At 43.0% G+C, this 17,071-nt stretch overlaps 2 protein-coding genes across 2 annotated transcripts in view; one reads left to right on the plus strand and one right to left on the minus strand.

The window, feature by feature from the left end:
• LOC111217206 (calpain-5-like) overlaps window positions 1-16,535 on the plus strand; it is a 42,087-nt gene extending 25,552 nt beyond the window's left edge. Inside the window, exons 4-13 of the mRNA XM_022738975.1 lie at window positions 4,185-4,393; window positions 4,752-4,944; window positions 7,543-7,736; window positions 9,679-9,756; window positions 10,518-10,713; window positions 10,832-10,954; window positions 11,053-11,249; window positions 12,148-12,269; window positions 14,133-14,269; window positions 16,353-16,535. Coding sequence (XP_022594696.1) covers window positions 4,185-4,393; window positions 4,752-4,944; window positions 7,543-7,736; window positions 9,679-9,756; window positions 10,518-10,713; window positions 10,832-10,954; window positions 11,053-11,249; window positions 12,148-12,269; window positions 14,133-14,269; window positions 16,353-16,535 — 1,632 coding nt within the window. The remainder of the gene's footprint in view (window positions 1-4,184; window positions 4,394-4,751; window positions 4,945-7,542; window positions 7,737-9,678; window positions 9,757-10,517; window positions 10,714-10,831; window positions 10,955-11,052; window positions 11,250-12,147; window positions 12,270-14,132; window positions 14,270-16,352) is intronic.
• LOC111217207 (olfactory marker protein-like) lies at window positions 1,975-2,457 on the minus strand. The gene has a single exon (XM_022738977.1). The coding sequence runs from the start codon at window positions 2,455-2,457 to the stop codon at window positions 1,975-1,977; it is 483 nt and encodes a 160-aa protein (XP_022594698.1).
• Window positions 16,536-17,071: the final 536 nt, after the last annotated feature.

Below are 17,071 nucleotides of genomic sequence, written 5' to 3' on the forward strand. Positions count from 1 at the left end.
GATGTCTCGGCCTGTTATAGGGAGACGCAGGATTGTGGCAGACTGCTCAGAAAGTGTGTGTACATACGGGACTGCTAACATGGCATCTCCCTCTCTGTTTACTCCGTATTCATTGTAAACACACAGAGACACACACACACACACACACACACACACACACACTCTGTTTTTTTGACATCTCCTTTTTTTTCAGATGATTGTTGTATCGCTGAGACATGTTTGTTGTCTTTCCTTGTTTCTCTTTGAAACTAGTCTTAGCTAATGCTAATTTACAGACTTTCCAACCTACTTCCTGTAATTAAAAACGGATGTTTCAGTATCTTTTTACCACATAAATAAGGGACTGGCTGAATGTCACAATGGAGGAAAAAAAAGTAACATCAACTCATGCTAAAAGCTAACTAGCCTAGCTTAGATGTCCTTTAGACAGTCCAAAGGTAGACATACTGTATATTGGATGATGGACTTGATTTATCTTCCAATAACATTTTTTTTCCCTGATATTAAAGCTTTACAACTAACATAGCTTTTATATAATTAAAACCCTTTTGTCTCAGCTTCAGGGTTTGTGTAGTTGTTGCTGTTTTGCCTTTGTGAAGCAGAAGAGTCCAAACAGCCTTTGTGCAGAGATGTTCATCTGTTCCCAGTCTCCTGTTGGCCACGAGCTTTACTTCCTATGAAAGCAAAACAAGTGATGGTCCAAGTCTCACAGGAGCAGATACTGATCCCCAGTGAAACTGAGTGCTGCAACTTCAAAACATAATTATTTTGTGTTTTGTACATGTTAATTACCTGCAAAAAAAAAAACTGCCAAATTTAAAGTGCTTTTCGTTTTGCCTTTTAGCTGTTGTATCTTCTCGTTTCCTTGTTATCACTCAGCACAGTATAGGTGTAAATATTAGAATGGTATATTTGTTTATCATCATTTAATAATAAGATGATCCGTGTGCTAATTTCCTCCAAACCTGGTCCATTTGTTTAACTCTTCATTAAAAAGTGACACAAAGAGTGAGTGAAAGGACACATACCAATGAGGACACCCAGTGATGATTTATATTCATGCATTCGAGGCTGTAGGCAAGATCGATTTAATTGAGACTCCTGAGAATGTGCAGCGTGAGACTTTTTGTCAGAGAAACGGGAGGTTCAGCCTCCGAAGATTCGACGGTTCAGGTGGCAAGTTAGTTACATGCTTTGTACCGACAAGAGACGAGCCTTAATACCTCCTGACGTCTCAGTTATTTTCTCTTCCCTCACACTTCATCTGACACGCGTCCTCTCATTCGCAGTCACAGTTGCTGTTTTATCCCCCGTGGCGAGGAGGAGGAAGCTGAGAGATGAAATCCACATGCCTCCCCTCTCTTGTTTGTCAGGGTCACCGTGCAAGACGGAGATGGATGAGGCAGCAGGAACCTGTTCAGCCGTCCGCCGGGGGAATACTCGCACACATACAAACAAATACACACTGTCTCTATCCATTATCTCATTTGGGACTCATCTCCACCGAACCCGTCAGGGCGGGCTGTTTGTCAAACAGGAGGAGAGGGAGGATAACGCACAAGCCCAATAACAATCATCTGTGTTTAGACATCGGATAACACAATTCAGATACACCTTTTTGATTGATTAGATTTATTTGCATTCATCTGATTAATGCCCAGTATCATAGAATATAAAGGTATGAAGAAAGACCTGATGTGATCAATAAGTTCAGAACAGAAGAAACAGAAATAAGTTACATCTTTGTAAATGCATGTAAAATGTAAGTGCTGTTTCAAAAGGATGAAGGGAAACATGGAGAGTGTAATCTTGTTGAGTTCTTACAGGACGTCAGCGGCAACATTGAAGGCCTCACATAATGCAGGGTTAACCTAAAATCGACTTTTCTTATTCAACTAAGAGCAGCCAAGCAAAGAGCAAGTCCAGAAGAAGAGTTCGTAGCGAGTATCTGTCCAGGTTTTTGACTTTCAGCTCTCAGCTGTCGACTGTGAAGGAGATGGAGCAGTCGACTGTCTCGGGGCTGCAGCCTTCTGCAAATGCAAACAGGAAGTACATGACCTTCCTTACCTTGGCCAGCTCTGCGATCCTCTCGCCGAACTCGTGCGCGTCAGCCTCGTAGCACTGGATGGGTGCATCGGCGGCATCGCCCGGCGCCCTCCAGAAAACCCCAGCAGGCTCCAGCAGCTGACGCGTCATCAGGTTGGTGAGGTCAGGCGTCCAGAGCTGCGAGGTGGCCGTGACGGTGAGGTGTCCCGGCTGCGCCAGCTGCACCGTCCAGTGTGAGAATCGGAGGGACTGTTTGGAGAAGTCCAGCCGGTACACGGCCTCGTTGGACCGCAGCAGGCGCTCACCGTCCTGCCTCTTCTGGCCTCGCTGCTGCAGGGACTGAACCCGCAGCCGCATCACCTCCGTCAGCTGGGTGTCCGGCCGGAAGGGCAGCTCCAACTCTGAAGACATGCTTGGACGGCACACGGCAGCAGGCTCAGAGGTCAATACCAAATACAAGGCTGGATAAAATCGGCAGCTACGTCGAAACTAAGCGTCTTCGCTTTCTCTCTCTCCAGTAACTCTTACTCTCTTCTCTTGCCTGCAGGCTTGTACAGTATGCATGTGTACATGTCTGTGTACCATTAATAGAGGGGGGTGGAGGCAGAGTACAGATGAGCAGAGGTGCTAGGCAACCGGATCTAATGACATTTGCAACCACGACACAAGGTTTTCCTTCAGGGAACTACGTTTAATACTGTTTGTCTCACATTTGTTTGTCCCACGCATTTGCTTGGTTACAGATTCTTGACTCTAATAGAGCCAGATCCTAGAGGCTTGCGTGAGCGGTAGTGTAAATGTGAACATCAAAACTGTTCAGTAGGCGTATAGTGGCCCAGAATGAGGTTGGGGGGGGGGGTTCTTCGTTCACCGTGGCGAGGGGGAAGCCAAGGTGCCTCCTGCTTGTGTTTCTGGTCCGTCGTCAGGTCACCTACCCACCAGAGTTCAGCTGCTGCAGAGCGACACTGGGTCCAGATGAAAGATGAGATGGATAGAGCCTTTGCTCTTTCTCTCTCTCTCTCTCTCTATCCACAGTGCAGAGTCTGTGAGAGTAAGCAACAGCAGGGTGGAGCGCAACAGAGATTGCGTCCCGAAGGATTACAAAATGACTGAGGTTTCTGTGGTGCAGTGCTTTGTTTTTTTTTTGCCCCTCCTCCTCCTCCCTGTAAAGAAACTGTTGCTGCCTCACAGGGTCGGTTCTCTGGAGAGGCCAGATTTTCTCCATCAGCTGAGTGTCACCACCTGCAGAGAGCTTTGACAGGAACTGCTGTTCAGTAAGCGCACCTTGACATCTCCAAGGACACCTGCTGGAACAGTGTCAGTGAGGTCACATGTTGGTGTCACTCACCTGCGTCATTTGCAGTTTTTATTGCCATACTCACACCGGTAGAGGTTTCGCAGGTCACCTCCATGTTGGGTGCTCTGTTATGACTCCGGCTCACAGCATGGCTCATGGGACTTTAAAGAGTAATCAGAACATAACATGGTGCAGAAAGAACTTGTTACTCTGCTCGCTGGGGCTGTGAAACATACATATCTGGACACTATATATAATATATAACACATACCCTTCCTTAAAATGTAAGGGAAGCTTTTCACTCAGCTGTTTGAAAGTAGTACTGATAAAAAGAATATATGTGGATTTATATAAAACATAAAGTTAAACATTTGTTTTGTTTTAAATTTATCATGAGTATTGTCCTCATGTTAATAGTTTTCCATCTGTTATATTTCTCCATTTGACTGCACAGTGTGTTGTTCTGTATTTTATATTAGGCAACTTTTCTTTTTCTTTTTTTAGGCAAAAAAAAAACCCAAAACAAACTACAGATCACAAAATGGAGGCTTGGTTACATGGGTTTCACTGGACCACAGCAAATCCAGGCAGCTGAAACACACACACACACACACACACACTGCAGTCCAACAGTTATTACCTCCCACCCGTGTCCTATTACAGCAGGATTTATGAGCAAGAGGGCCAAGGTGATAAATTTGTCCCCGGATCCTAAATGCATCAGCAGACAACAGGGCACTCGGTCTCACTCTGGCAGCCCACTCCACCTTGACATTATTTATGCTCCGTGGACCAGCGGCTGTTTGTTTGGCTTACCTGCCCTCTGCTCCTCGTCCTCCAGGTCATTCCTGACTGGAAGGAGCAGGAGTGGGATACAGAGAAGCCAGACTCGTACGCCGGGATTTTCCACTTCCGCTTCTGGCGCTTCGGCGAGTGGGTGGACGTGGTGATCGACGACCGGCTGCCGACGGTGGACAACCAGCTGGTGTACTGCCACTCCAACGACAGCAACGAGTTCTGGAGTGCCCTGGTGGAGAAGGCCTACGCCAAGTTAGTATCGGTGCCAACAAATATACAGATCCAGTTTTAGGGAAGGAAAAGAGTCATCCTGATGACATAGGACCTTCATAACTTCATGTTGATATGCAGAAATTCATTTATGATTTTCTCTATTAAATATCCAAAAATAGTGAAAAACCTCCGTCCTACTTTCCCCGAATCTAAAGCGGCGTCTTCAAATGTCTCGTTTTGTCTTAACAAAACCCAAAGATATTCAATTTACTTGGATATAAAACTTGGAAAAGCTGAAAATGCCGATCGGCTGCAACCGTCAACGAACTAATCTAATCAACGGAGTAATTGCTGCAGCTCTAATAAACGTTTCCCAACTCTCCTCCTCTTCCTGCAGGGTTTACGGCTGCTACGAGGCGTTGGACGGGGGAAACACGGCCGACGCGCTGGTGGACTTCACCGGTGGGGTTTCGGAGCCCGTGGACCTGCTGGAGGGTCAGATGGCTACAGACGAAGTGGCCCGTAACCAGCTGTTCGAAAGAGTTCTCAAAGTCCACAACAGAGACGGCCTCATCAGCTGCTCCATCAGGGTAAGCGGAGAGCTCACCAGAGGGGGACGTCAACCTCGCAGTGGCAGCAGAGGAATCATGAACACCTCTGCTAAATTTTGTGGCAATCCATCCAGTAAATGAGATGTTAAAACTAATAACTGAAAACTTTGACCTGTTGATGGCACCAGACGAATTTGTAGATGTTTGAGTATTAAACAGAAAGATCAGGGCGTTTCACAGGCAGGAAGGAAGCAGGCTCAAGTGTTTTTGGAGTTTGATGCTCGTTGGAGTCTAAGAGTCAAATTCTGGCTTCTTCAAGTCCTTAAACAGTTTAATCTGTATTTAAATAAATGATTTATGTGACCAAGCAGCATTTCAAGACTTGGCCCCTGAAAATTTCCCAGTCCACCAAAGCTGACTCGTTGTGCCCCAGAGCTCTTTAATAGTTAGAATCCAGGGATGAGAAACCGTCTGTCCGTCGTGACTGACTTTCTGACGCAGCAAATACAGCTCTTGTCTTTAGTGCCAGATCTTTGCGTAACTTCTTACAACTTGTGAAAGGTTGTAGACAGAAATGAAGAGCATGCACTTCTGGTTAGTCTGTTTTGAGGATGTAGTTCAAGATTAAAAGAGTGAACAGGAAAAAAGCAAGAGTAAGTTTGATATTTGTGTTTCAAATCGAGTTTCATGAATAACACTTTGTGATTTTAGGTGAAGAAAAATCCTGGATTTGTGTTTCTTTGTTCTCTGCTTTTTGTGAATTCAAGTCTAGTTGTTAAGAAAACTACTTTATGCCGTCTCATGAATTTCACTGTCATTGGAAAGAGAGGTTCGGCCCTTGGTCTTCTGTCTCATTCCAATCTTATTCCCCTGGCGTCCTGCTCCAGCAAGAACTAATTCGCAATCCCTTATTGTGATTCAGAATCAGGTGCTGCTCAATTCTTAAATGATACGGCTCTTTTAAATGCATGAGATTTTATTCTGTCTATTATTCAACAGAAAGAGTAATGAAAGCTCAGAGAACATAACCAATACCATACAAAAACGCATTTTCCACCTTTCTCCATCGCTCTTATTACCTTAACCTCTATTCCTCAATCACAAATTGTTGTTCTGGCGATGCATGAATTCTACACCTCTGAGAGAGCCATGTGTTTACTGTCGCTCGCTAATATTCACGGATCAGGGAATATAAGGCTGTTCAGCTTCCTTGAACGCATTTAAGTAAAAACAGGCAGGAAAGAGTGTTGATACATGACAATGTGGCCCTGAAATCAATAGTGTCCAGCAGAGGGTCGAAAACCTGACGTGCAGATCACGTTACACCTGATCCAGAATTCCTCTGACCTAAACACTGGCAGCAGAATGATGCACTGTTAGTCAACAGGAAGGCATCAGCAAGAAGGGCAGCGATAGAAATAATTATAATGTCCTAAGAATAAATGTAACATCATAAAAACTAATTACAAAAACAGTTTGTTTATATTCTTCAAAGACTGATTCATAGAAATTATTAAAAGTCAGAAATTATTGTGCAGCCACCCGACAGAAGACAATCATTTTCTCTCCGATGTGATATCTTAGAATCAAATTTCAGAAAATAAGCAGCATACTTTTTTAACCATGGCCACTGATTTTTCTCCCGGGCAGTTTCGATTAGAGTCGTTGTAGGTCACCCCCTGTTTTCCCAGTCTTTATCCAGTCCAGTGAAAAACCTTGAATGGTAACAAATCAAGTGGTAATGTGTCGTAACGTGTGTCACCCCATGGTGCCGGTTTGGGATGAAGTGGGCAGAAGGTGAAAGCAAAGATCCATTGTAGAAAGAACGTCACGAGTTTGTTCGTCTGTTGAATGAGTCAGAAATTGAGATTGAATTTTCTTCTTTCTTTTGTTTATTTGTTCTGAACTTAATTTACAGTACAACAGACTTAAAGTGCATATATTTCTTAAGTAGAACATCTGTCTGTCTGGTTGACTGTCTGTACTGTATGTGCGCTGTCAGGATGATAATGTATGAAATGTGCCGAGTCCACCAAACACATAATTAATGGATCGAAGAACCAGTTTTCTGATAACGCTGCCGGAAGATTCTCTCCCCTTTATCTCTCACCACCAAAGCTTTTTATTCACAAATGGTGCAGTGCACAAATTTCAAGAGCCTCACGTCACTGTTATTTGCCAGACATATGTGCTCATTGAGAATCCTCCAGAGTGTGTGCTTTCCTAAATAACAACAACAAAACAAAAACACACCTCCCTCAAATGTGCTTCCCTACACAACCGTGAACAGTTAATGCATCTTTTGAAGGATCATTCCAGGAGTAAAATGTTGTTATAACCAAAAGGTCTTGTGGCCAAAACTAGAAAAATAAGTGGTAATAAAAAATAAAGAAAAATGATCCATGAATGTTTGATGCAGTAACTGTAAAATCCTCCACAACTTCCCCGTGTATGAACCTTTGTACCTGCTGCTTCCCAAGCTACACACAAGCTGCTGCAGGCTGCAACAGCTTCCCTGTGTGTGCTGTTTCTACCTGTTAATAGCTTCCCAGACAACTGTACCAGCCTCTGTCTTTTACATAATTTTAGTGATTCACAATAGCATCTCTGATCTTCTTTCTTTCTTTTTTTTTCCAGGCGACCACAATAGAGGACATGGAGGCACGGCTGGACTGCGGCCTGGTCAAAGGCCACGCGTACGCTGTAACAGACGTACGGAAAGTGCGGCTGGGTCACGGACTGCTGGCCTTCTTCAAATCGGAGAAGCTGCACATGATCCGCATGAGGAATCCCTGGGGAGAGAAGGAGTGGAGCGGCCCGTGGAGCGACAGGTAATCGCAACACTGCCACCTACAGGCCGCAGCTGGTGAAGTGTGTCATTAGAGCTCGTTGAACCCTCTTCATCTGCATTTCCCACGTGACTTTTTCTCCAGAGCAACAGAAACAATGCAGTCGTCCTTCTCGTGTGTCCTTGTTGTGACCTGCACCAATTTAACCAGTTTCACTAATTCATTTTTTAAATGTCAAAACGCACTCGTCCTCCTCGTCTCTCAAAATTTGCTGCACTGGTTTCTAATGAATGAGCAAACAACAAGCGACTGAACAAAGACCAGTCCATTTATAATGCTCACAGTGTCGACGAGAAAAGCTCCACAATGGGGAAATGTCATGTAGACGATGAAAAATGGAGATGCAATCAAGCTAATGGGCCACAGGGTGAACGAGAATAGCTGAATTCAGCTCTGTGGGAGCCGTGTTTGTTTGTAGAGAACAATATCAAACGGTGCTGCTCAGCTCAGATTAAATTTTCCCAGAGACCCTACCTAAACCGCCAGGGCCAGAACTGAGCTCACTAACCCTTCAAGTCAAACGTCTGGGTGCCTCAAAATGGCTGGTTTGAACAAGCAGCCGTTCAATCATGTGGGTAAAGCTGTGTTCTCCTCAGAAAAGAGTGTTTCATTCCACTTTCACTTTCTGTTACTCTACACCTGCTGCGGGACCAGGAAAAAGTGAGATAAAGTCGCTCCCCGGACATCTCTCCCCGTCTTTGAATTGTTAGCTACCAGACTCTGTGAAACAAGCAGGGAGGTGGTAAAGCCGGATCATAATGGAGCCTGAATTATTGATAAGGCTCGAAAGAGAGAAAGATGTTATTAAAGCAACGTGAGTCATCGCTCGTCTTTTCTCAATCATTCACTCGCGCTCGCTGAATAATTTATCCGTGGTTTGACAAAATACGTTACTGTAAATGGAGCCTGACAGACTGTTGAGATGTGGACGTTCGTCAGTGAGTCATAAATGGAAAGACATAAACACAGAGCTAATGCGTCCAGTGAATGTCTGTGTTTCCCCCCGAGGAGTGAACACAGAATGGACCTTGATGTTTAGGTGTGATTCACACTTACAACTACACACAGGTTTTTACTACAGATTACTTAACATAACATAATGGTGCCCAGGAGGGACAAACACAATTTATATGTCTGAACTTGATACTGACATTTTACAATTGAAATATTATTAAAAGATTCACGGCTAAATGCTCTGCTGTATATTTATATTAATATCATTAATATTATACAGATAAAATTATTAACTATTAACATCATGTCCGAGCTCAATGCTCAATATAACACATGACATACAGTGTAATATAAGCCCATACCTTGTTTCTCATCTTGTGTCTTCAGTGCCACACCTGGGCCACGCTCGGCTCAGGTGCATTACCTGACTATATAACTAGATGTAAACTCATTGTCTACATGTTCATTTCCACAGCGCCAATTCCATCAGTACAACAACACTCATCTGTACTTCTGAGTTTCTCTCTTTGCTTTTAATTTGCCATTTTTCAATTTTCAAATATTATACCCAGTATGTATTTCACATTAAAAGCCTTTCAGGAAAGTGAGGAATTAAAACAGTTTGAGCAGCTGGAAGGCTTTTCATGTGAAACATCTCTGCAGGAAGTGTAACAGATTATCATTTGAATGTGATGTGTTATTCTGTTGTACAAGAAAAAAAAGTACATTATGTTGAAATTATCAAGACAGCAACATAGAAGAATTACTGAGTTTTTATCAGTCAGGATCAAAAGCAATTAAAGCAGGATCAGATTAGAAAACCAGTGAGGCTCCTTATTAAATATGACCAAATATACTTAGAAATCAGGGGAAATTTGAAATAAAAGCTCGTCTGCAATGTAATCATGTTTTAATTAAAAGCCTGCTTCTCTAAATAAAGTGTTTGCTCGCTTGTCTTTGTTCACTGCAGCTCGGAGGAGTGGAACAAGGTGAGCAAGAGCGAGAGAGAGAAGCTGGGCGTCACCGTGCAGGACGACGGCGAGTTCTGGTGAGAACCATTAATGTACTGATTGTTGTGTTGTTCCCTTCCCCTCAAAGTGATCGTTAAGGAACTGCAGTGAAGCTAAAAACGTATGAAAGTTTGATTATATTTGAATGTTCATGGTCTGATTGATTAATACTGTCCTCACCTGAACTGATTATTCTGTTGTTAGTACAGAAGATCAATATCACTCTCCTGCCTATAGGTTTCAATATGAAGCTAAAGCCAGCAGCCGGTTAGCTTAGCTTAGCACAAAGACTGGAAACAGAGGGAAGAGTTAGCCTGTCTCTGTCCATCACCCCTGAAACCGATTAACACGTTATGTCCTGTTTGTTTAATCCGTGCAAAAACTGAGGCGTAAAAACATCAATTTCTGATTTTATGTGGGTGTTGTGTGCCAGAGTATTTCTATGGAAGTCAGTGTACCAGTGAAAAAAAAATCAGGCTGATGAGTGACATCAATCTTCTTATCTAATGGCAAGATGATGAAAGAGAATTTCCCAAATCATTAAAGTATTTCTTGAAAGAGCCTTTTTCCAAACGAACATTATTAAAGTCATGAGGGAAACACTGTTACAGTTACATCTCATTCCATGTCAACACCAGAAATCCTAGTCTCACTTTAACGTGTAACCCTTTCCTTTGTTCCTGGTTTCATTTCCTCTATTTTTACACCTGTTGAAACTTCTTCTTTCAAGCTCTTCCCTCTAGTCGGTATCCACTTTCTCCGGTCTCCTCTCTCCTCTTCTTTTCCTGCCCTCCTGCAGGATGACGTTCGACGACTTCTGCCAGTACTTCACTGACCTGATCCTGTGTCGCCTCATCAACACCTCCTACCTGAGCATCCACAAAACCTGGGAGGAGGAGGTGATGAGGGGCTCCTGGATCCACCGCCAGGACCCGCTCCGCAACCGATCCGGAGGCTGCATCAATCACAAGGCCACTTTCCTGCAGAACCCTCAGGTTAGCTGTGGTAGTGCTGTTGCGTGTGTGTGTGTGTGTGTGTGTGTGTGTTTTACGGAGAGGTGTGTGTGAGCAGTGTTGGAGTGTGATTTGATTTTCACCTTTTTACTCTTTGCAGTATGTGTTTGACGTGAAGAAGGTGGAGGACGAGGTGTTGATCTGCTTACAGCAAAAAGAAAAGAGAGCCACACCCAAAGAGGGCAAAGGGGAAAACCTCGCCATAGGCTTCGACATTCACCGGGTAGAAACACACACACACACACACACACAAACTAACACACGCACAAATACCGTGAAACCTCCAGAACACTTGAACATGAACGTTTTTCCATCTTGCAGGTGGAGCTAAATCGGAAGTACCGTATGCACTCAGCCCAGCAGAAAGTAGCGGGCTCCATCTACATCAACTCGCGCTGCGTCTTCCTCAGGAAGGAGCTGAAGGAGGGCCGCTACGTCATCATTCCCACAACCTTTGACCCCGGGCAGCAGGGCGACTTCCTGCTCCGCGTCTTCACTGATGTGCCTTCAGACTGCAAGTAAATCTGTGATCCAGTCATCTGTGTTTCTGTCACGTCATACCTCAGTCCCTCAAGCTTTGTAGAGTTCAATTTACCCAGAACACAATGAAACACCAAGCTGGTGTTTTTAAGATTTCAAAGCTTTGGAAAACGTTTTGATAAAGCTCCGTTTCTGTGGTAGAAAAATGCTGTTCCAGTTTGCAGGGAGGCTGAAACGAAGGAGGAAGAGCTTTGAACCTTAGAGCGGTTGTTTAGTACAATACATGTCAGGATAAAGTGACATACTGTAGGTCTGTCTGCAATGTGCACATTCCTCAAATTAAGCAACTTCTTGACTCTACATAGTGTAGACTTTTACTTCTATGTTATTCATTGTTTGGATAGGAAGAGAAGAGATGTACTGGTCAGTCAGACAGTTCAATCAGCAGAACTGCTAGCTAGCTACTCTTCCATTGTTTTATGACCAGGTTGCGTGTCAACAAGTCACAATGCTGATACGCTCACAGAAAGGATTTCACTTTTGTCAGGACAACAGATTTGTGCAGAGTGCTGAGCCTAACAGCCTACGTTGTCTCTCATGAGCTGGTAAACTTTCACAGCATTTACTGCTAAGAGAGGACACCTCTATACCCACCCACTTATCAGACAGTGAAGTCAGAGTCAGGGGTATGAGGATTGTGTGTGTATTAAAGGGTATGTTGTCAAGTTTGTGTGTGTTGTGTGTTGCATGTGTTCTCTTTGCACTTATTGACTAGATGTTGTACTTTGTACCTACACATAAATCTCCTACTGCACCGAACCTTCTGCCAAACGAGTAAATGCTAATGCTAATTTGGTTCTCTTGTATTCTCTTCATACATCAGTCCAGTTAGCTTCCACAGTTCTCTAACATACACATGTGCTCTGTCTTCTGCAGAGAGCTGACTCTGGACGAGCCTCCTCAGACATGTTGGACGGGGATGTGTGGCTACCCTCAGCTGGTCACTCAGGTCCATGTACTGAACGCTGAGGGTCTGCAGGGACAGGACTCCAATGGAGGTAGGACCTCGACACACAGTGAATAGTGGCTGTATCTTGGCTCCACTTTGGGTCATGTGCATTGCATCTGCATATTGAAGACCATGTTGCTGTGTTGTAAAGCGTTTTAAACTCCTACAAACACCCACAGAGCTTCACTGCCTCAATCCCAATAAGAAAAGACTCCTGAGCAAAGCACAAGGTACCACAGCGCCACCTGCTGAAACTACATGCAGAGTTACTTAGTTTAGTTATTGAGTTCTAGCCTTACCTCCTTAAATCTCTTAGTCACCTTTAAAGCCACTGTGTAATTTCAAACTGATTACAGCATCTTTCAGTTTATTCTGATGCCCCAGGTTATAAAAATAATGAGACAATCCCGGTGCGAATTGGTGCAGTCTGTGCACTGCTCCCAGTCTGTTGAGTCAGTCCTGGATCATCGTGCTGACTGCCACAGTGTCCAACGGATGGCACCAAACCAAATCTTCCATATCCTCCACATAGTGGCTTTAATATTGAGATTCCTTTGTTTAGTGAACAACAGTGGTGGAAGAAGTATTAGGATATTTTACTTATGTAAAAGTACCAATACAACAATGTTAAAATACTCAAAAGTGCTCCATTCAACATCCTGCTTATGTAAAAGTCGTTATCAGTTCCAGTATTAACAGTAAAATGTACTTAAGGTATCAAAAGTCAAAGTACTTTCTGCTTCTATATATTATTGGACTGTAAATACTCATACATCAGTTTACTGTTGTGGCTGATTAAGGTGCAGCTTTAGATATTTTATATACAGTTATGTAGTTAAATCCAGTGGTTCTCAACGTAGGGGTCTGAACAAATGACAAAATAAATCTGAGTCAGATTATTGTGAAAGGAAAGAAGAAAAAAATGAATGAAAATTAAAACGGATTTGCTGCAAAAATCTGTTTTAATTCTTTTTAAACCAGTACATTATTTCTTGAAATGAGTGGAGCAGTGTAAAGTAACACAAAATGATAATAGTCATGTAATGTACAAGTACATGGAAATTGTACTTAAGGGCAGTACGTGAGTAAATATCCTTTTTCCACCACTGCTGAGCAGGATGTGAGGTCATTTGATGAATTGTTGTAAAGATGAAGAGTTTGGATTCAATCTGAGACTGAAAAAAAAAAAAAAAACCCTAAAATTCATGTAGGCAAACAGCACTGTTACTTTTCTATAACCTGTCTACAGCCCAGGAAGATCACATCCAAGATAAATGGCTGCACCTCAATGCAATCTGTACTAATTAAGGCCAATGAGCTAATTATAAATGAAACCCTTTACAGAGCTCTTCCAGTTGTGAACAAGAATAACATGTTTACGAGTGTATGGACTGAAGCGTTGTTAATAAGCATTGTCAAACAAGTTATAATTTTTTTTAGAAATATAGAGTGAATGTTGTAGACACTAAATGATGAACTTCTGTTGGTTCATGATACAAATAATTGGATAAGTGGATTAGCAGAAAGTTAACCGGCTATCAATTATTTTGATTTGAATCAGTCAATTATTTTAAATGATTTATTTCAGCAGAAATGCATCTCATCTGTGAGGATTAACTGCTTTTCTTTCTGTCTTGTATGATGGTAAACTGAATATGAAGACGTCATCTTGTGCTGTGGGAAACTGTAACAGGCATCTTTTATTATTTCAACCAAACAATGAACCGACTAATCGAGGAAATAATCAGCAGATTAAAGGATAATGACAATAGTTGTACAGCTCAATATGTTGGAAATGAACTCTTCATCTAATCAACCTGTATAATCTGATGTAAAACCAAACCAAGTGCACGCATATTAATTAGTTTCCTTTATCAGCACAGTGCTCTGATTGAAACATTTTTCCCTGCAGCTGTGGATCCTTACGTGATCATAACCTGTGAAGGAGAGAGGGTTCGTTCGCCGGTTCAGAAGGACGCACGGTGCCCAAACTTTGACATCAAAGGCCTCTTCTACCGCAAGAAACCCAAGGAGGGCATCCACATCGAGGTGAGCTGTCACTCTGCACACATCGCTCCGTAGGACTACACACTGACACCTGGCTGAACTACAACGACCTGCAGCTCAGATCCTGTGAGTGGTTGAAGGGCCAGACCAGTCATCTGAGATGCTAACGTTTCACTGGCAATGATTACATTCCACACATGCCATGTTTTATTGTGCTGCCAACAAATGCTTCCAAAAGTTACACCTCCGTCAATAAAATAAACTATTAAAGATTTTAGCTATCCAACATCTGACCTCACAGCCTCGCTGACAGGAGACGCTCCTTCAGAGGTGGGAAGTCTCCTTATCACCTAAAACTCTTCTCAGCCAAGAGGCCGTTTACCTGCATTTCAAATGAACATGATATATTTTTCATTACCTCTGGTGGTGTCTAGTCATGCAGATCGTTCTGGTTTTATGTGCTCAGGTTTTATGTGAAGTCTCTGGGAAGACTTCAATTTAAAAAATTCAGCAACGTCGTCTCCTCAGCTGCAAAGGCCGGAACTAAACTAGAACCTGAAAGTTCCTTTTGTACGTTTCAGTTTGTGTTTCTCGTGAAGGATACATTCAACCAACAACATTCAAGTGGCATTTCAATCACTTTTTAGACATGAGGACTTAATGACAGTCATCCAGCTGTTTTTGTATTTACTGCACGACTCCATTTGAGTTTGGATGTAATGAATAAATAAAAAGGAGGATAAGTCCTTTGTTTTTAACTTTAATGAACATCAAGAAACGTCTGACTTTCATCCTAATATCAAAGCTGGAGTTCTTCCTTGTTTAATGAATGAAGCGGTGCTCAGGTTGTAGTTGCTGCAGTGTTTGAGGTTGACCAATCAGCGATGTTCAATCCTTTAAACACTTCCCCTTGACTATTAGAAAGTACTACCCCCAGAGCAGGGACCTTTTTACCCCTGGAACTCTAATCCAGGAACTAAATTTAATCCCTGATCATTCCTCCACTTCAAACACAGGTTAAATTTCTGAGTTCATCCCAGGGGAAGGTTCCTGTGGTGGAAACACCTTCAAACAAACATAGCCTGTCTTTGTCCTTTGTCCTGTCTTTGATTCATCTCAGCTTCTGAAACCTAACACCACACTTCTCACCTGTCTTTTCCACTTTCCCTTCATCATCTGTGTGTGTGTGCGAGTGATTATCTCTAAGGAAATTTGCTGAACATCCATAACCAATCAATTACAGCCTCAATATCAGACGATATGCGTGAGCCAGTGTTCTTGTTAGGGAATTATTGTTGGTAATGTTGAATTTACTCAGTCAAACCTGTGAAATTACCTCATCTGTATCACGGTGAAAGGATGCACCAATCTTCTCCCCTGATATTCAAACCCAGGGTATCAGCTGACAGAGTCCCAGTCTGAGGCAACTGCTCTGTTTGTTTTCATAATATAAAATCTGTAAACCTGTCGAACTGATTCAGGGATGTGTGAGATAATGTGAGGCTGTACGTTCTCCTCCATCTCTTCACTGAACTGCTCATCAGCGTAGTCTCACTGGTTGTGTCGTTTCTTAATTCCAGCTGCTTTTAAATTCATTGTTAACAAGATGTCCGTCGTTGTTTCCTCTCTTTTGTATTCTAATGTGTTCTGTCCATGCAAAGCTTCAAAAACAACATCTACACGAGCTTTTGCGTAGCAGCAGCTGTCCGGCCTCCCATAAGTCAGTCTGTCAGATCTTATATATGTAGCCCAATGTCGCAAATCACAAATTGAAAAGGGGATTAACGATCTGAGCAGCGATCGATCTCATGAAGGTCATTTGACCCAAACGTAGCTATAGACTAAAGATTTTCCCTTCTTTTCTCTGTCTTTCAAATAAAATATAAAGTCTTCTACAAGTTAATTATCTTTGAGCATGTATGAAAGGTTCATTCTGCTGCTCGACAAAAAGTCTCTTCATCAGCTCTTCCTCTAATCCTCAGTGTTTTTCCTCCTCGCCTATTTTCTCCTGTGGTTTCTCTTTTGTGACTGCTTATCGCCTTTTGTCTTTTCTCTCCTCTCTTTTCCCACTTTCCCCTTCTACTTTTTTTCGGATCTCTGCCTTCCTCCCACGAGCGGCCAACAGATCTACAACAAGAACATGATCGTGGACACCTTCCTGGGTCAGGTGATCCTGTTCAGCGACCCCAACGAGCGGCAGGAGCAGCACACGCTCCACCTCCGCGACAAGGGCAACCGCCAGGACAACGACCTTCCGGGCACGCTCACTGTGCGCCTCATCACCTCCACCACGCTAACCAACATCTGACGCGACCGTTTGTGCGGTTCTGATGATCGAGCGCTGGAGGGTGGCGTTCAGTCGTGCCCGCTCTTCATCCTTTGACCACCACGGGAGCTCACTGTGTCTATTTTCTGCCGCTTGCGCTCTCTTTGTGTCTCTTATACTTTCCCCGTTTTTCTTTTTTCTTCCGCTTTTAAATTCCACTTTGTTACATGTGTTTCTGAAGGCCTATATCTATATTTCTGGATGGGAGGTGTCCATATCTGGGGTTCGTACTGAATAACTTTGAACACATTCCTGCCAAAATTGTACATTATTTAGTGTTTAACATAATCTTCATTTCCGGTTCTGTAGCCACAATCTCCATCAACAACTGAGCTACAGTTAAACTGATTTTTAAGAAAAGGCTGATGTTAGCCTGAAGTTTTATCAGTTCATCAGTCTGAGCCTAATCCACAAACTTCTCTTTTCCTTTCTCCATTTTGTTATAATTAAAAAACACACACGCAAACACTCATATTCATGCACATACGATACATATGCAGACCTTTCTGCACTCGCCA

The sequence above is a fragment of the Seriola dumerili genome, unplaced genomic scaffold (genome assembly GCF_002260705.1).
Source record: "Seriola dumerili isolate Sdu_G_001 unplaced genomic scaffold, Sdu_1.0 BDQW01000040.1, whole genome shotgun sequence".
Lineage (NCBI taxonomy): Eukaryota > Metazoa > Chordata > Actinopteri > Carangiformes > Carangidae > Seriola > Seriola dumerili.

Excerpts from the sequence above, each read along its gene's own strand:
- LOC111217207 (XM_022738977.1), bottom strand. The coding sequence starts at position 2,457 with ATGTCTTCAGAGTTGGAGCTGCCCTTCCGGCCGGACACCCAGCTGACG.